At 39.2% G+C, this 19,818-nt stretch overlaps 1 protein-coding gene across 2 annotated transcripts; it reads left to right on the plus strand.

Annotated features, from left to right (window-relative positions):
• Positions 1-1,624: 1,624 nt before the first annotated feature.
• dhdds (dehydrodolichyl diphosphate synthase) lies at positions 1,625-18,799 on the plus strand. Of its 2 annotated transcripts, none has more exons than XM_034101991.2 (14): positions 1,625-1,712; positions 2,099-2,179; positions 2,722-2,838; positions 2,942-3,084; positions 5,989-6,105; positions 6,737-6,838; positions 6,960-7,074; positions 10,330-10,437; positions 13,760-15,479; positions 16,684-16,698; positions 16,917-16,943; positions 17,217-17,267; positions 17,517-17,573; positions 18,148-18,799. In XM_034101991.2, the coding sequence occupies exons 2-9, from the start codon at positions 2,117-2,119 to the stop codon at positions 14,000-14,002; spliced, it is 1,008 nt and encodes a 335-aa protein (XP_033957882.1). In that variant the 5' UTR covers positions 1,625-1,712; positions 2,099-2,116; the 3' UTR covers positions 14,003-15,479; positions 16,684-16,698; positions 16,917-16,943; positions 17,217-17,267; positions 17,517-17,573; positions 18,148-18,799. The 2 variants fall into 2 exon arrangements, with proteins under 2 accessions (XP_033957882.1, XP_033957881.1); XM_034101990.2 differs by having other exon boundaries at positions 1,640-1,724.
• Positions 18,800-19,818: the final 1,019 nt, after the last annotated feature.

Genomic DNA, 19,818 nt, shown 5'->3' on the forward strand with positions numbered 1-19,818 from the left:
CCCTGCCACTACCAGAACCCCCCAGGCCCACAGAGGAGTTGAGGCTAACGGGAATAGCTGGCTCGTCTGCCCGGTGACCCTGCAGGTAGATACGGTAGAACCGGAGGGCGATACGGTGTGACTGATGCCCGCTCTTCTCCCTCCACAGTGCGCTCCCTCCCGGCGCTGTGATGAGTCCGACAGTCCGCGTCTCTGGGGTCTCTGGTCCGCCTGTTGTGCTCCTGCTCACCATTCAAGCAGGATTCTTCAGCAGAACAAAAAAAGGCCAGCCCCTCACCCCCCAACAAATCTGAAACTTCTTCTTTGCCATTAGAAAGTGCTAAAGGAACTGTTGATGAACTTGCTGTCACACCCCAGAGGTTGAAGGAGGAACTACACTGCAGATATGCAAATGTCTGGACAAGCGTTTCAAGAGATGTCCCTTGAAAGTTTTCACCAAATGTATGTGCAAAACATACACTTGCGAGGTTTAGAATTCGTGTGTATATATTACTACAAAAATAAAAATGATAAAAAATGTAATCCTGTACAGATTTACATTCAATTTTGTGCTAATCTTATGTTATATTATAGTTTACCTGCACATTGGTCACTTTCAACATTGTCTTGCCCTATTTTATTTCTGTTTGTTTCTACTTGCCCTATTTTTTTTTATTATGTCTTTATTTATATTGCATTGTGGAAGAAGCATGGGACTTAAGATGTTCCTTTCAATAACTGCACTGTTGCTACTATGCATTGGACAATAACATATGTGAATTGATAATATCAATGAACTTTTATGCGCTAGAAAAAAATTGAGATTTCTTTGTGATCAAAGCTTCTTTTTAAGCACATGTAACCTGGGCATTAAAAAAGATGCTCATCTATGTCTAACCCTTTGTCCCCTTAGCCTAAACCACCACAGACATTACGTGTGTGTAAGCATCTGAACATCCAAGAGGTTACAATGTTCTTTCATGTGATAGAAAAAGAAACCATCTGTCATTTGTTTTTTCACTTTTTATAAGCCTAGAACTTTAAGTGGATCTTCAGGATTAGGCCTATTTAAGATGAAAATGTGGCCAAAGTTATTTTAGGATCAGGACATTTCTAAATATTTTGAACGTAATGTGGAGGAAAAATATACTTTTCTCTGTACAGTTAGTTGTATTTTTTGGGAAAATTCAACATTCTTAAGAAGAGTTGGGTCAACGTCAAAACAAAGTTTAGGCATTTGTATCAATAACTGCATCAACGTGGCACCACAGTAACAAACAATAAGAATGAGAAGCCAATTAAAACCAATAATATGTTAATATTCTTAACATTAATTAATTTGTTTAGAGTCACTGTTAAGACAAAATGTCTACATTATTAAATCAAGAAGCATCAATAAAAAAAACAATATTCATAATGCAATGATATAATACATAATTATTACAGAAGACTCACAGGACCATTTATATTTATTGTGAGTACTTTTGATACTTACTGTATTACAAATTTACATTTATTGTAATGTGTATAAAGATACTTCTACTTTATTTTTTTATAGTGCGGTATTTTAGCTTTGATATCAGTTTATATCGAGAAACTGTTATATCAGTGCACAGAACGGACGTTGACTATATCCACAGAATTTGAAAATCTACCAACGTCTGGCCGGAAGTCGTAAGCACGCGCCTACGTCACTTTACTCCAATGCGGAAGTGGTCGTCATCGCTAAAGCAGTGAGTTGGAAGGTCTGTGAGATGTGATGAAATGATTGTGATTTTGCGAATAACACAGAGTATGGTTCAATAGTTTCAATGACCGAAGCCGTTTCTGTTAAAACTATGTTTTTTTCGGCACGACGTGTAACTCAGTATTTGCTTTTAGTCTCACAGCCGTTAAGTTCAGTGCACGTCTCGTGTGTGGGGCTGGCAGTTATCGGACAAATCAATCACTGACTGCATGAAACAAATAAATATGTCATTAAAATGACCCATAATAAGACATTCAGATTCCGACATTGCGTATGAACAGTAATTGTACACATTTTCCTGTTTATTGTAGCTTGGGTTTTATGGTTGACATTCAAAAACCTCTCTAAAAATTGAATCGACTGTTTTTTTAGACCGTTTAAAGCCCGAGAATGTCGTGGATAAGGGAAGGGGAATTAAACCTGATTGAAAAGATATCCGCCAACATCCTGAAGGTAAGCCTAGATATTTATAATCTTTGTTGTCAATCTGATCGAAACTATCATTTTAGTAGTGTGCCTGAACTACGTAGTAGGTACAACTTTGATCTCCTTCTTCAATCTGTACGATTTAAAAACAATAACGTTCTTCTTAGTGGTAGTTGTGCTCCTTTAAAAAAGATCTTCTTATATAAAAACAAACAAGGAGATTATCTATAGTGTAGTGTTTAATGAATTGTTATCATTCTGCAGACATGATCTTCTTTTGGAAATAAGATAATTACAAAAGTATTTAGAGATTCTGGAAAAGCATCTATATCAGTGTTAGTTCAGTTCAGTTTCTTCCCAAGTAATTCTCAAGTTATGCCATTTTCAATAATATGGAGGTTTAGCTCTGTGACTCGAATTAAATGTTAATGATGAATCAGTTGTCAGATAAATGTTCCTCATTAAGAAGCTGAAACCAAACTATATTCGACATGTTGTTGCTAGATATTTGGCTGTTTATTTAATCTCTATACAACTGTATCAGTATAACACAAATCTCTGACTCCCAGGCTGGACCCATGCCTAAACATGTTGCCTTCATCATGGATGGTAACCGCCGCTTTGCACGTAAGAAACAAATGGAGCGCCAAGAAGGGCACATGCAGGGCTTCAACAAGCTGGCAGAGGTGAGATTTATTTGTGATTAAAGCTTGCCTTTTCAAACACATGTTACCTGGGCATTAAATAAGATGCTCATCTATGTGTAACCCTTTGTCCCCTAAACCACAGACATTACGTTGGTGTAAGCATCTGAACATCCAAGAGGTTACAGTGTACGCCTTCAGCATTGAGAACTTCAAGCGCAGTCAAAACGAGGTGGATGGGCTCATGGTGCTGGCCAAGCAGAAATTTGAAAAGCTGTTGGAGGAACGGTGAGTTTCAAGTTAAGGATTCAAAAAAGCTTTTTTACCCAGCTGTTGTTTGAGGGACAAGTCACATTTTATACGTCACATGATTCCCAGCTTCCTTAAAATAAAGTTGGTGCAAACCAAATGCAGTTATTACAGTGTGGTTAAAGTAATTGCAATGTCTTTAAAGATTAAAATGCACATATCTCGCTATAAGTCTTTACAAAATGACCTGGGCTTCAGATGGAAATTAAGAGGCAACATTTCACAATATTGATTCAAAAACACTTGGTCAATCCTTTTGAATCAGCATAGTTCATAGTTGCATTCAAACACATCCACACTGAGGAACTATTGAATATTTTTGCTGCACCTACATAGAGCAACAGTTGAATACAATGACATATAAACACCTACCACTGCATTGTCCATTGGGTAATATATATACTGTTGACTAATGCCAGAATGACAAGGAGGAAGAAAAACTGACTTATAAATAGGAGTGCACAGTATTAGTTATTTCCAATGCTTTTTTGTCTGATGCTGACTTCCCTACAATACACAAGAATATCTACTTGATTTAACCTCTAATTCTCAAGCTAAGAAATGTATTTAAACAATTGAAATACCACAGTCAAAGTGTAGGTGTCAATCTGCAGTTCCACAAATTACCACTAGATGCTGACATGTGATCCTTTTTTTTTTTTTTTGGAATGCCAGGCTTTTCCCTAGGTGTTTTCTAAATCTTTTTGTTATTCAATCTTGCTTTTTGTCTATATAGATCACTTATGAGTTTGCAAAAGTTTTCCAAAAGACATAGTGGTACCAGAAAATGAAGATCACCAATTGAAATATTTTCCAATCTCAGTGTCATCAGAGGGTTGGCTTGTAGTGGAGCCTATATACATATATCTGGTATGACAGGCATACTCAGCTTTAGTGGTTGCCTCTTGCTTGCGGACTTCACCGCTTAATTAAAAAATTCCTTACGGCAGTAACGCTACGGAGAATAAATTGTCACGAGGGTGGCTATTGATGCAAGGAGTGAGGGGTTGTAAAAAAAGGTACATTAACTAAACTAAATAAATAATATTTCACATCAAAAGAAACAACAGTGTTTTAAAGGTCCCATGTCATGGCCATTTCTACTGATCATAATTCCATTGTTGAGGTATACTAAAATACATTTATATTGTGCAATTTTCCAAACTCACATTAGTTTCTCATACAGCATCTCTGTAAAAGATGTGTATTCACTCTCTGTCCTAAACGGCTTGTTGGAGCTCTTACCCCCCTCCCTGTGAGCCCAGTGGCCGTCTGAGAGACAGCGAGACACCGCGAAACCCAGCCCGAAACACATACACACACCCTGGCTGTGAGTTTGTGTGTGTGCCCAGGCTGAGTTCCGCGGTGTGTCGCCGACCCCACACCAGTGAGCCAGCTCAGGGTCCCGCTCCTCGCAGCAGCGAGCCTCGCAACGTCCCGCCAAGTGTGTGTGTGTGTGAGGAAGTCAGCGGTTTTGTCCAAACGTAACGGCTCCGCGGCCGTAAAGTAACGTCACTATACCCGAAATACGTCACTATACCCAAGAAGTAAACAATGGAAAAAGAGAAATCTCCAACGAGGCGTTCTGGGGCAGCATAGACTGGTATTTTTTGTGTTAGAGTTTTACTCACAACAGGGTGTACTTTGGGGGTTTGTGACTGCAGACCGTTTACATGCAGAAAAAGCTACATAACAAAGGGGATGGATAATAACCAGAAAAGCATGACATGGGACCTTTAACAAATCGTATTAAATAATCTGATGACAGAACTGTAAACAGAATAGCTGAAACTTTAACAAAATCAATAACTCGGTTACCTCTAATCATAAACCCATGTTTGTATAATTTAGTTAACTCCATGTGTTGCTGCTTGCATACCTGACGTGGAAAAGTTACGTGGGGCTACATCGCTACTAGGAAGACAGTCGAACCCGGTGCATTTCTCCGTGTGAATGTGGTGCACTTTTGCAAGATGTTTAGACAAATTGCTTGTGTTACCGCCCTTACATGCTAAACTCTTATTGCACTTTTGGCAACGAGCATTGTCTTTTTGCATGTTCGAAACGCAATTGGCGACGCGATGAGAATATTCGCATCACTCCAATCGCTCAAGTTTCACCGCGGCTTGCAGTTTGTTTTATCGCGTCATTCAAAACAGACATACCGTTGACGCACCTCGCCGTTGACGGACAGTTGAGGTTGTTTACACTTCCATGCAAGATCGTTTTGGTTATTTCTGTCCTTGACTATGGAGGAACAACTATTGCTGCTTTGTACCTTCTGTGGAAGTGTATCGTATATCTCCGGGAACCCACTCACAGCTACAACGATCATCTCTTCCATCTTTACAACTGATCAACAGCAGGACGTCAGAGGGAATCCCAACGCTGATTGGCTTTCGTGAGAACGCGTCACCTGAATTTGACGCTCGAGTTGAACAAATTGAACTCTCGCATTCTCCCCTTCAATCGCGTGATTCGCACCGCTTCATGCTCGCCGTCGGAGGGAATTCGCGTCTGTCCGCGTCTCTGCATTGACTTTACATGTAATCGCGCCGCCCCCAAACATCGCATCGCGTCCGGTGTGAACGCAGCATAAGACTGCAATATAATGTTTATGTAGCAATAATACACATGACATATATGTTTTAAATGTCTCCAGTACCGATAAAAAGACTGATAACGTCGGAGCTTAACGGTACCACGGTCTTTAATAATTCAGCCCCGGGGCCCTTTTAATACCGGGGCTCGGTACCCATCCCTAGCAGAGAGACACGTTTTATCAGTCTTGCCTTAATGGTGTAGTCTTCTTGTTTATCCCTGTTCTTCTTCATGCTTTCCTTGCTTTTTCTACTACCATCACATACCTCTTGTCTCTTGTAGGGAGAATCTGGAGAAACATGGCGTGTGTATCCGGGTGCTGGGCGACTTGAATATGCTGCCTCTCGACCTTCAGCAGCTTATTGCCAAAGCTGTGGTCTCAACCAAGACGCACAATAAGTATGTGTTTTACCCATTTGCACCTCTGCTTCAATTGCCCTGACAATTAGTGGCTCAACCTAACCACCACACTAGGCATTATGACATAAACAGATTTTGGCTGCCCTCTCCCCTCCCTGATGGACATTTACACCGCCCGCTGCCTCAGTAAAGCCGAAAACATTGTCACACGGAGAGTTCACACCCCGGCTTTCTCCTGTTCGACTTGCTGCCCTCCGGGAGGCGCTACAGGTGTATAAAATAAAAAACAAACGGACTCAAAGAAAGTTTTTTCCCAAGAGCCATCATCGCACTGAACTCATACCCCTTAATCATCCTCCATGTGCAATAAACGTGACTGTTTATATATATATACATACATATATATCATTATTATACATACCTATTATTATTTATTACATTTTTTGTTGTATACCCCTGGAAATAATGACTGCACTTTATTCTTTCCTAAGTATGTATGCTGTGTATATTTGTTGTCGTATGTTGTGATGTTTTTGTTTTGATGGCACCTTTTAAAAGGGAGAAGCTTTTCTTTCTTTCATTGTACATGTATAATGACATTAAATGATTATATTCTATTTTTATTATACATTATGAATAACCACAGATGTACAAGACGCTTGTTTTGCAGATGTTTCCTGAATGTGTGCTTTGCATACACGTCCAGATATGAAATCACTAATGCAGTCAGAGAAATGGCTTGGGGGGTGGAGCATGGCCAGATCAAAGCAAGGTAAAGGAAACATGTCCAAGTCAATACTGAGTTGATCTTGTTGGCATCCTGCAAACATCTATAATGTGACACGGAATATAAAAAGATGCTGTAACCAGCTGTGTTTGTGTCCTTCTGTCAGTGATGTGTCAGAGGCGTTGTTGAGTGAGTGTTTGTACAGCAATAATTCTCCAAATCCTGACCTGCTCATCCGCACCTCTGGGGAAGTGCGACTCAGCGACTTCCTTCTCTGGCAGGTGAGGAGGAGAATGCCTAAATGGACAAATGAAGGATGATGATAGTTGTTCCCTTTTAGGAAGAATGGAAAATGTTGAGAGCACAGTTACTATAACACTGGCTGTTAGACTTGTACTTTAGGATGTGTTGAACAAAGTATCTAAACAAGGCTTTTTTTTTATCTAAAAACCAGAATGTGTCTTCAATGCCAACCAAATTAAATGGAGGGATAGAATATGTGTTGGATGGAGCCTTTACAGCAAAGCACACATGTTACAAGTAGTCTTTTAGTTTTATCATGAAGACTTTTTGGTGGTTTCAACATTTAGGTAGTCACATCTTGTCTGTAACTTCCTTTATCTTTAATGCAGCAGCCATTATATAACATTTTTACCAAAACTATTTCAACTTGTAATGCATTTTAGATTTAAAGGGGACCTATTATGCAAAATCCACTTTTTCATGTCTTTTATACATCAACACGTGTCCCCTCTTTGTAAAGAGATTCTGGAAGTTTCAGGAAAAAGGATTCACTCACTTTTTCTCCTGATCCATTTATGTAAAAACCTGTCTCAAAATGAGCGGATCAGATTTTGGCCACTTTATGATGTCATAACGATTTTTTGGCTTGTGTAACCATTAGCCAATCAGCAACCAAGGTAACCCCCCCCACCTCACCTGTATTTCCTCCTCGAGCACCATTGTGTTCTTTTTAACCAAATATCTCTCTTGCCCCTTTCACACCAGCGCCTTTTCAGCTCCGGCTCGGAGCTAGAGCCTGAAAAGCGCCGGGTTTTCCTGTTCACACCGCAGCGGCTCTTAGCTCCGGAATCCGCTTCATTTCCAGCTCCAAAAAACTGTCGGTCTAGAGGCAAGAGCTTTGGAGCTAAGCGGCGACGTCGCTTACGTCTCTCTTACGTCGAGGCGTGCAGGAAACTAAACCCACCTCCCCTGAACATGGGTCGACTGTTACAAGCAGTAGTGCCTATAAACACACTTTATAAAGTCAGGCAACACTAACCAGGCTTCGTGTGATTCTGTTTATTTGTACCTTACTTTGACCATCCGTTCACTGTTATCGATCATTGTGGAGAGAGGCAGACGTGTTGTTTTGTATTATTGCAGCTATCGGATGCAAGTAGTCAGTTTAGCTTCGGTTGCTATGCTAACATCACCCGTTTTATACCAGAGAAACTTTCATAACAGCGTTGTGATACCAAACAGTGTCAATTCAGACTGACACACATTCACTTAGGCTAAGGGGAACTGGGGATATGCTTCAGCTGCTTGTGTGAGTCGGACAGTGAATACTTTAGAGCGGCCGCTGCAGTGTGAGCTAACCAGGAGCTAACGGGAGAATAAACTCCCGTGGAAGAGCAGCCAATACTGCAGCGGTCGGTAAATGCTGCAGAAACACATTAATAAACAATGAACCACGGCACTCTGGAGCAAAGTATAAGGTTGGAGAAGTCGTTATTCAATTTATTCTGGCTTCGTGTGATTAAAAGCAACACGATCATCGACCCGACGCTGTTGTTGTGGGCGCCGTAATGGGTGCCGTTGGGGAGCAAATCAGCTATGTAAACGGTGACGTCATGACGCAGCTCTGGGGCGCCAGTGGGCGGTGTGAACAGAGCGGGAGCTGAAAAGGGAAACCGGAGCTGAACCAGAAAAGCTCCCGCTCGGAGCTAGAAACTGAAAAGCGCTGGTGTGAAAGCTGCATCAGAGGGGCGTGGGGAGTGGCTCCTTATTTTCATCTAAAGCAGTGGTGGGGAACCTCCGGCCTCCGAGCCGTATATGAGACCATTTGGTACGGCCCTCGAGGTAATTTATAAACACACGCAAAAAAGGAAAAAATTAAAAGAATCTAGACCGCAAAATAATTAAACAAGCGAGTGCCTGTTTTTCCTGGCCACGGTCAGGGTCCTTGAACACAACACGAGCCTAACGTGTCATCACGTGGTATATGTCTCGTCTGACTGGGGTGTAGTTCTGACGGGGAGCACCAGAACGCTACTTCGAAAATTGCAGTACCCATAAGGAGCCGTACACATGCCGCAGTTTTTGCGTGGCTGTGTCTTTAGTTGAAAGCCCAGTGGCGATCTGTTCATCTGTCATACTGATCATACAGTCAATAACTTTGTTGTTGATGTAGCTAGCTATGCTAACGAATATAAGAAGCTTTTTCTACAACCAGTGAGATAAAGGCACATCTTTATATGATCATTATAGTCAGACAAAAATAAGAGAATAAAGTAAACAGGTATAAAATACAGTAAAAAAAAAGTTGTTATTAATAAACAAGAATACAGTTTGAAAGGGGAGTGATTTGTAAAATATCCGAAAATAAAATCTGCTTACAGTTCTGTTTCATATGGGTATTGAGAGATGTATCCATAGATCTCCTAATGTTGCTCCCAAAGTGCACCAGATTGATGCTTTAAACTCTTCCCGGGGGAGCATGCCCCCGGACGCCCCTAGAGGAGGTTAGGTCCGCCCCCCACTTAAATCATGTTCACATGGATAGGAAACTAAATACATTTGGACACATCTTGTGTCCAATATCTTTCTGTTTTGGTGGTCATGCCACAACCGTGCACGTGCATGCATACGTGAGTCATGGTAAAATATCTGGATTAAGAGGTTGCTTTTTCTTTGCACAGCATGAAAGAAAGGCGAAATGAATGGGCTGTGATTTTAGTATTTTTAAGCAGAGGTCAATAATTTGTACGGCCCTCGAAAAATTTTAATGGCCCTTGAGAGAAAAAAGGTTCCCCACCCCTGATCTAAAGTGACAGACAGAGAATCAGCACTTTTGAAACAGAGGGGATTATGGGATGCTGCAATGATCTGTTTGGTATTTCAGCCAAACACTTCAGAGACATGTTTTGTATATATATATATCTGAGAGCTATAATATATTGATGAAAAACAGTATAACAGGGGACTTTTAAGGGTTGTGTTACTGTATGAAGCCTCGGCCACTCAGCTGCCTTACCTCAATAAGACGGTAAACAAAAACAAGTGATTACTTTTGTATTTCTCTTTAATATCAATCATATACGTTTAGCTCAAAGAAAAAACACAGGTTATTTATTTTTACACAAAATGCATACTTGATTTATCTTTTTTCATGCGTATAACAACAAATGATTATCCATCAAATTGCAATCTAAGATATGAATCACCAACCAAATAGACTTGGAAAGATTTGGTGATATTGTTGCTTTTCCTCTCAAACTTATATGTATTTTGTTTTCTCTTCCGCTCTGCAGACTTCCCACTCCTGTCTGGTGTTTCAGTCAGTTCTGTGGCCTGAGTACTCGTTCTGGAACCTCTGTGAAGCCATTCTCCAATATCAATTAAACCACACATCCATTCAGGTAAGGCTTATACTGAGACACAGTTTACACTACAGGGATATTGGTGGAATAGTAAGAACATCACAGAATACAGTGACCTATCAGCAAATAAGCTTTAGTGTTTTTTTAAAGAATCAACTCTAACCCCTGTCCTTTTTGAGACTACAGTTTTATAAAGCAAATATGATGATACAGTTGAGGCCTAAATTATTAGCCCCCCAGGAGTTATGGAATATTTTCCTAAAATTCTTCCCAATGTTTCCAGCATTGATAAAACTTGATATAATCAAACATTCACCAGTGCTATTTAGTAGCTTTTGGTACATTTTGGAAAATAAAACAAGTTGCTTTATATCAAATATAGTGAAAAATGGGTTGGTCAAAAAATATTAGCCCCCATGTGAATTGTTGCTTTCAAAACACACCTAATCAATCAATCAGCTTTCAAACCACACCTGAGCATTCAATCAGCATAAAAGGACTCCAAGAAACAGGCACTTGAATACCTTATTGAGAGAGATTATACTACTACTCCTACTCACCATGCCAAATACAAAGGAAATCAGTCAGCTCAGAAAGAAGATAGTGGAGGCTCATGATAAGGGGGAAGGCTATACTGCTATTTCCAAGCGCTTCACAGTGTCTAGAACTGCTGTGCGTTGCATCATTGCGAAGTACAAGGAGACAAATTCTGTAAGAAACAAACCTGGTTGTGGTCGAAAGCGCAAGATTTCAAGAACTCTGGAGAGGAAAATAGTCAGAGATGTCAGCAAGAATCCCCGGACATCTGCCAAGATGATTGTTGCTGACCTGGCCTCTTGATGGCCAAGGAACACAGTGGTGAGGGCTCTTCATCGTGGTGGGCTTCCGGGCCATCATCCCAGAAGAACCCCTTTACTCAAAGAGCGGCACATCAGAGCCAGACTGAGGTTTGCCTGTGAATATTTGAAAGGTAAAGATGAGTTTTGGAAGTCTGTGCTTTGGTCTGATGAGACTAAACTGGAACTGTTTGAGCACATGGATGTTGCTTATGTTTGGCGAAGAAAGGGAGAGGCCTTCAACCCTAAGAACACATCATGCTGTGGGGCTGTTTTGCAGTCTCAGGCACAGGGAGCCTTGTTCGGGTGCAAGGCATCATGAAAAAAGACAATTATGTTGACATTTTGAGGGATAATATGAAAAAATCTGCTCTTAGTCTTCGCTTAGGTCGTCGCTGGGTCTTCCAACAAGACAATGACCCAAAGCACACATCAAAATTGGTCCAACAGTTCCTAAAGGACACCAAAACCAAGGTGCTGGAGTGGCCCGCACAGAGCCCGGATCTTAATCCTATTGAGAATCTGTGGCGGGTGCTCAAAGTGAATGTCCATGCTCGGAAACCACGCAATTTGGACCAGCTGGAACCATTTGCAATGGAAGAATGGGCCAAAATCCCTCAAGAGACCTGTGCCAACCTAGTAAAGAACTACTCTAAGAGGTTGTTGTCAGTATTGACACTATTGGCTATTAATGGCCTGGGGGCTAATATTTTTTGACCAACCCATTTTTCACTATATTTGATATAAAGCAAGCCTAAAAATGTATTTTATTTTTCCAAAAGCTACTAAATAGCACTGGTGAATGTTTGATTATATCAAGTTTTATTAATGCTGGAAACATTGGGAAGAATTTTAGGAAAATGTTCCATAACTCCTGGGGGGCTAATAATTTAGGCCTCAACTGTAGGTGTCTTTCCAATCAGTGTATATACGGATCTGTGTGTGACCTCAGCTTCCAGTTGGCAATGCACACAGCACATGTTGTTTATTTTTCTATGTTTGCCCTGGCCACGTTTAACAATGTTGCAGTGTTTACAATTGAAGGCGGCCAGTTTTAAAGCTTACAGTCACACAGCCTATTGGATCTTAGTAAGCTGCCACATGTGATTTGAAAACTCTCCAATAAAACGTTCACTATCAGATATTGAGATCTAGGATTGGTATTCAACCTAACCGGCTTTAATACAATAGTAGCTGCAGATATTAATCCTATGTTTTGAAAGTACAAGCTGTGTAACTGCTTAAATCAATGTCGACAAAAGGCAGATGTTTAGCAAAAGTATTACATTTACCACAGGATTATTGTATTAAAAGATGATTATATGTTTTTGTCAAAATACAGAATTTCACTCAACCTGTTATTGTGGTGAAAAACACAAATTACATGAAATAAATGTTTAAATTAAAATGAAATGTAATACTAAACCCTTGCATGTGTTATGCATGTGATAACCTTATAACCTTGTCTTTATGATTGAAGCTTAGGTTATAAATAAATGGTATATTTTGTTAATGTAAATATCTTGTGGCAGTATTAGTTGGGTAAAAAGTTTGTGTTACATGAACATAGAGTATTGTGTAGAATTATGATTTCAATATACATCAACATTGCAGTCACCAAAACAAAAAAGGACACATTATTAAAAGGGTTATTAAAGCAATTCCTACCTATCTATGGCTGCATCTCACTTGGGTTAAATGGAATCCTTGCGTCCCTCACTTGCGTCGTTTCCCTGCGTTTAGTCCCTCCCACCAGGGAAGCATGGAGGGACGCAAGGAAACCACGAGAAGCAGGGAAATTAGATTTAAGAGCAATGGGACGTCCTTTCCTCCGGAGCGGATGTCCGTTTGTGATGACGCTGCACAGCTGATCGTCTGACAGCAGCTCTGTCCCCGTTTTTTTTCACAAACACCCCCACCTCTGTTAGTACACATTTACTGACATAAACATTTGTATCATCTGTTGTTGACCCAAATAAATAAAATAAGAACTCATTCTCAAAAAAGATAAACGCCATTCTTAAAATGTATAAACGAAAAAATCGATCGTGAATTTTTTTCCAATAAATGAATAAAATGATTTTTGACCACTTTGTTGTTCAGATATATCACATATTTGTAACTGAATGATACATTAATTGAAACAAAACACAGTATAAACCGAGGAGTGACTCCAGTGAGTTTCATGTTATTTTCACTCTGCTGGGAAACTGCTCTCATGTCAAGAAGCAACAGATCACTGCATGCACTGCATCGTCCAATCAGTGAGCGATACACAGTAAGGGGGCGGGGCGAGTATCTGAGGATTTCATCGGAGGATGGTCTGGTGGTTCCTCGATTGTCGCTCCTCCGTTATCGATCCTCGGTCCTCTGGCACAAATAAGGCCACACTGGGACGATACTCAAGATGGCGCAGACAAATCAACTTCCGGTAATACCGAGACCGAGGAGCGAGGAAATGAAAAATAAGAGAAGTGAGACGCAGCCTATTACTAATTGTACTTTAAATGTGTGTTGTATTTTAGAAAGCCAGAGACCTCCATCGAGAGCACCAGGCCTTCGTGCAGCTGGAGGCGGACCGCGCCTGTGTGGCGGAGCACCTGCAGCATCATGGGAACGGAAAGCCTGCTGATGCCCGCAGAAGACAAGAGGCACTACAGCACTACGCCACCTGCCGGGAAGAACGGATTCACGACTTCCTGGAAGCGCTGCAGAACAGGAGAGACTCCTACTATACTGACTTATTGAGCGACGCCGTGGTAGCCTAGAGGCTGCAAAGAACAAACCCCCATGTTGAAGTGGGGATGAAAGCTCTCCTCTTCCAGAAAGAGCTGCTGTGGAAAAACTAAAAAGCGAACACTAAATGGGAATGGTTGCATTTGTGTTACTGATTTGTACAAGAAGAGAGGGTGATTTTACCCCTATGGGGCTGTAGAAAAAATAATATTTAAGAGTCTAATATGTGGAAATGTCTGGTCAAGATGTAGTTAGGTTATTGTGAAAATGTTCTGCCAAATGCATGCTATTGACTGTGAGTTTGAGAGAAAAACAGGGATCCTGTATGGTGGTTCCTAAGAAGCCGTCCAGATAAATATAATACAATACAGCAGAGCTCTGCATTTAATGTTGTGGACCTAACAAATTGTTGATTGTTGAGTGTGATGTCAAAGACAATAACTAGATTTTGACCAGCTTTCTTCAACAGAATAAATAAAGTGATTATTGTATCAGAAATGAATAACTGATGCACGACTCATGTCCTTTTACAATTACATATCTGTCTTTGAACAGTGCCCCCAATTATTGCTCTAATCTGGCTCTTTACTTTTAATATATTGACACGATATGTTAACTTGACAGCAGACAATAATTACAATTGTAAGGTCCATGCTGCCCATACAAAGCATCTCTAAATACAGTTAGTTGTTACCCCCTGAAATGCTTTCCATGGAGATTTGATTTAGATTCAATAACGCAGGTAAACTAATTCTAATTTCTACTGGTGAATTATGGATAAATATTGGACATCTGCACTAACGGATATAACATCTGAATCATGACATGTTTTGGATGTATCAATATGGTTGTACATTGTTTTTTGTTCAATTCAAATGTCTATTAGTATTTAGCTAATAGTCGTAATGTTGTAATACATATAAAAGGTGGGTAAACTACGACTTCCAGTCAGACATCTAACACAAGTAAAGAGAGACAATCCCTTTGTTTGTTAATCTGGGAAAAACACAAGACTAAGTATGAATTGTCAATGTTCAATTTGATCTCCTACTTATATTAGTCATTTTATAACATCCAAATGTAATGACATATTCTTAATCCACTTTCTAGTGAAGAATTTGCCGTGCAATTTTTCTCACTTCATTGATTTGTACATTTGAGCGGCAAGGAAGAAGAAACCTTGATTTTATTCAGCGCCCCCTCCCGCCACTGACTGGTATTTTCCAGTCTGCGGTCCTGCCTCTTTAACAAATGGGAGGTTCCTCAGAACACGTGACCTATTTGCATCCAATGACAGAGAGGGAAACACAAAACTGGTTCTAACCGGTTTCGTTCTTATATTTCAGGGTATAAACTACAAAAACATTCGTTTGCATTATACATTCGCCATTTTACACAGCGACTACTCGGTTGTTGTGTGTTATCCCTCCGAAAAAAAACACCCGTCTTTAAGGTTCTATTTTTGTGAGCTTCCTGTTCAATCCTATCAGCAACATGGGAAAGATAAAGGTAAGATTTTTAAATGGATTTTGTTTTAACTCGTTGCACTATGCTCGTCTTATGTAGAGGTTACCGTTAGGCTGCGTTTGACATTATCTGCATCAGAGGAGCGTCATCATCACTAACAAACGCTGCAGCCATGGCGGCCACAGAGCAGAGATCTGGGCGGGCAATCCCCCATTTTTCGAAAAATAAAAAGTTTAAAATCAAAATAGTAACGTAAAATATATGTGTATTAGTTGCACACGACTTATAAACGTACATATTGGTGTTTTCACGCTCTGCGCCAACGCTTGGACATGTGCAGGCGTTGACATTGCGCTGCCTGTCTTTTCCGTCTCTGGCTTCAGGTTTTGGGGGGAAATCTTGAAGCTGTTTATGTGCAGCTACCCGGTCAAAACGAATGCATAACTCGTGATCGATTTAATTACCGACTGGTGTGCGATTAATCTAGCAATAAACACATAACTAAAAGCACAACTTGCAAATTTGAGGAAGCAGTGGGGGAGGGGTGGTCACATTTATTTATTTTTCTCTGTTTTGAAATGGGAAAGATTCGGCTAATGCACGTTGATTCAAAACAGGTTTAACGTTTCCTCAGCCAGGTTGAATTTAATCAACATTGGTCTTAAAATATGTCGGGCCAAGTCAGCTGACGTTACTATAAATAGTGCGCACCATTACATTTACAAATGTAACCATAGAAAAAAAATGCTCCTTTTTTAAAAAAAATATTTTTTTTTGTTCTTTTTAATTAAGCCTATATTAATTTCCGTGTTGCGATAACTGATCGTGATGTATTCTGAAAAAATATCCAACGTTTTTAGGATACAAATAAATGTAATAAAACATGTTTTATTAGTGAAATGTAAACGTAAATGTTTTTATCTTATTTGTTAAACTGCGGGTTTCCGTTTGCCGTCCTTTAATAGGTGGCTACAGATTAGTAATGTAGTAATCTCATCAGTTTCCCAACAGCTGTGTGTCGGCGCGCGTTGATGCAAAACAAAGGAAGCTGTCAGCGCGCCAAATGACAACCAGAACCAATTTGAATTCAAATATGAGCGGGAAGTTTTTTTGAGACGTCTAAACTATGTTTCTTTAGGTTATTTGTTTGTTATTGTTCTTGTTGTTTATTTGGGGACTGTAGTTCGGTTTGGGTTGTCGAGAATAAAATGCTAATATTTTTCTTTTTCTGTTATTTTTCTTCCAGACAGCCACCACAGAGGTTTGTAAAAATAATATCGGTTTATTTTTATCCTAATATAAATGCTTTGTTATTGCTAGAGTTTTAATCACATCTCCTATACATTGATAGCTTCATTTTGGTTTTTTGTCATGTTGATTGGACAAGCCTTCTGCTGTGAAATATATGTTTAAATTATGCAAATTACTTACCAGTGAAATCTTATCTAAATGTATTTCTTCCTCCTTTCACAATTGCAGAGGAGAGTTTCCCCGCGGCTGGCTGGGGTAAGCTTATATTATATATATTTATTATACTGTTTTGCTGGATTCCTAGCAGCATCCTCCTTTGAGGATCATATGTAACCTTGAAATGTATCAATTGATCCATTTGATCCAAATCTGTTAGTTTTTTCTATACAATAGTAAACAGGGATTATTTTGAGGAAAGGTCAAAAAGCTAATGATGCCGTTGAGGTCAGCCCCTATTATTTTCCATTGTAGCCCATGTTCCTGTGTGTGATCAATTGTCACTTACGTACATGTATTTTTGTTTTGCAGAAACTGGGAGTTAAACCTGCAGTGGAGGTAAAGAAGAAGCCTGTTGTGAAGGTATGATATAATTACACAAACAAATCTCAACAACACATCTCTGCATGCTGTATGTCACATGTGACACTGTTTCATGGTCTCAAGTCCCTTGAAGGGAATTGATCTGTGTCCTAGTTTTGAGAAAACCCAAAGTCCTTATGAGAAACAATTAAGATGTTTTGGTACTCTACATTTTCTTAACTTGTGATGCTTGTGCAGTAAATTGGAGAGCTGTCATTTGTGAGTAAACAATTGTCATGTTGTTTGCAGAAGGCAGCCAAAGCGAAGAAGACCAAGGTAGCCGAGAATGGGAGCGCGAAGGCTGAGGTTTGTTTCTTTTATGAAGTCTTACCCAACACAATGTTTTTGTGCTATTTTACAAATAAAACACAGTTTATTTCTAAATGTATAGTGGGTAGGTAAGTATAACACAAATAACCCTATCAACCATGTCCAGGGGATGAGGGCAATTGTAGAAAATGTTAATTGACAATAATAGTAATATATTAAATTATTCCATTATTTGAAGGCTTCTCAATACCTACACTTTTAAATGTTTCCCTAATATCAAAGTAATGCAGATATTTAAAAAGAGGTATGCCTCTACACATGGGTGTTTTTGTGATCCATAAATAATTATAAACGGAAAAACAGACTCGATTGTAAACTCCAAAGTTGTAGTTTCTTTGGGGACACATTTCTGTCAATACATGTGTTCCTGTGTTATTAGTCAATAAATTAATCTGAATGTATGTTTTTGTCTTCATGATCCTGCGGGCATATCCTAAATGAGATGAAATGGAGATACTCGTGTCTTGATAAGGGTCACAGTAGAGAGAAATGTACTTTCATCCTGACGAATCAAGAAATACTTTAACATGCTGCTCTTTTCTGCCCCCAGGAGCCAAAGGCCGAAGCCACTGAAGCCAAATGAATAACTATGAGCTCACTCTGTGTACTTGGTGATTGTACAGTTTTAAATAAGTATTTTTTACCAAGTTTTATATTACAAATGTCATTTATAGGTTTGTTTTGAACTTGCACTTGATGTAACAAAACGTTTGTTGTCACATTCATATCCATTTTATATCCATTTAAAAAACGATTACCGTCCATATCTTGTAGACGTGGCAGATAAAGTTTGTCTAATCCGTTTTTGTTTTATTTTTGTTACTGCTGAACAATAGATATTTTCCAACAAGTTGGAATCCGAATCTAATTTTAAACATTTTAAGGCAGCTAAAGCATATTGTTAAAATTTGATGGAGAATATGAATTTTGCCGTTAGCTCCTTGTATTTTAATGTAAAACTAATAAAATAAATTGCTTACCAAATGTTTTGATGCACTGTATGTTGACACAAGCTCCAGTCAGTCAAACACCACAAAAAAATACTGTTAGGTCAAAAAGATTGATACATCCCAAAAACATGTATGATGTGAACCCAGTCATCTGATGAAAAGTCCTGTTAAGTTATGTTTCTGTCCTGACTGAAGCTTTTCTGACTTAAATGGTTGATCTAAATGTTGTTCAATAAAAATTGTCAAAATGTCTCCTTGACTTCACTGATTTGTGACATGAATAGCTTTATTAATTATGTATGAGGACCATTCCTGTTAGGCATTTCTAAATAATTATACAGTCTGTTTGTTGAGTTTTGTTGCTCAACTTCTATTCTCAATCTCATTTATATATTTTGAAAGCCTCTGTTTTAAGTGGCTCCATTCTATAAATGTGCTTGGCAGTGGAGGCAGGTTGAACTGAATAACCAGAACATTTTAGATAAATGATCGAACCTTTCACTAAATAAAACAAATGTAAAGACATTACCACATCAAGTCATACAATTGAAACATTACTTTGATAAAACTAGTACTGGGACTTGAGAAATAATGTATTGTGTACTGTTACACTTTGCATTTAAATTTGTTTTGGGATAGTTAATCTCAGTGTATGCATGTGTCGACAGATTACTATTTACACTTCATTCAATGTCACTTGTGCCTAAAAGGTAATTATTCAGCTGTAAATATCTCCATAATATCCTGTATTTTAATTTAGATGTCCTGAGATGACTTCCACTTCCGTGTCTTTGCGTCGCAGCAGCAGTAGAGGTCAGTGCTGCGCTGCTGCTCACACGTGGGATAATAATCCTCATTCCACAGGGGGGCTCCCTCTCCTTTAACTCCTACAGCTGGGAAAGTAGGTCCAAAATGACGCGTTTTGTTTTGATACTTTTTCCCCAGCTCAAAACATTGAGTTTGCTGCTTTTTATTACAGATTGTGATATATCATCATGTTCAAATATATCACTTTTTAATAAATACACAATGAGGTTTGTGAAAGTACCGAAATTCCTCAAATCCTTGCTAAAGATTACTTGAAGCCTGTAAAATTGTCTCAAACATGAGAAATGTAATAAAAGAATACCATAATTCACATTTTTTATATATTTATTAATTGTATCTGCTATTTGTGATGTATTTAATCCCCCTCATTTTGTCTAAACTGTGGTTCATGTTGTGCATTGTTTTTGTGAATACTGTAAGACATTACTTTTTTCTCTCTACAA

Source organism: Pseudochaenichthys georgianus, chromosome 16 (genome assembly GCF_902827115.2).
Source record: "Pseudochaenichthys georgianus chromosome 16, fPseGeo1.2, whole genome shotgun sequence".
Lineage (NCBI taxonomy): Eukaryota > Metazoa > Chordata > Actinopteri > Perciformes > Channichthyidae > Pseudochaenichthys > Pseudochaenichthys georgianus.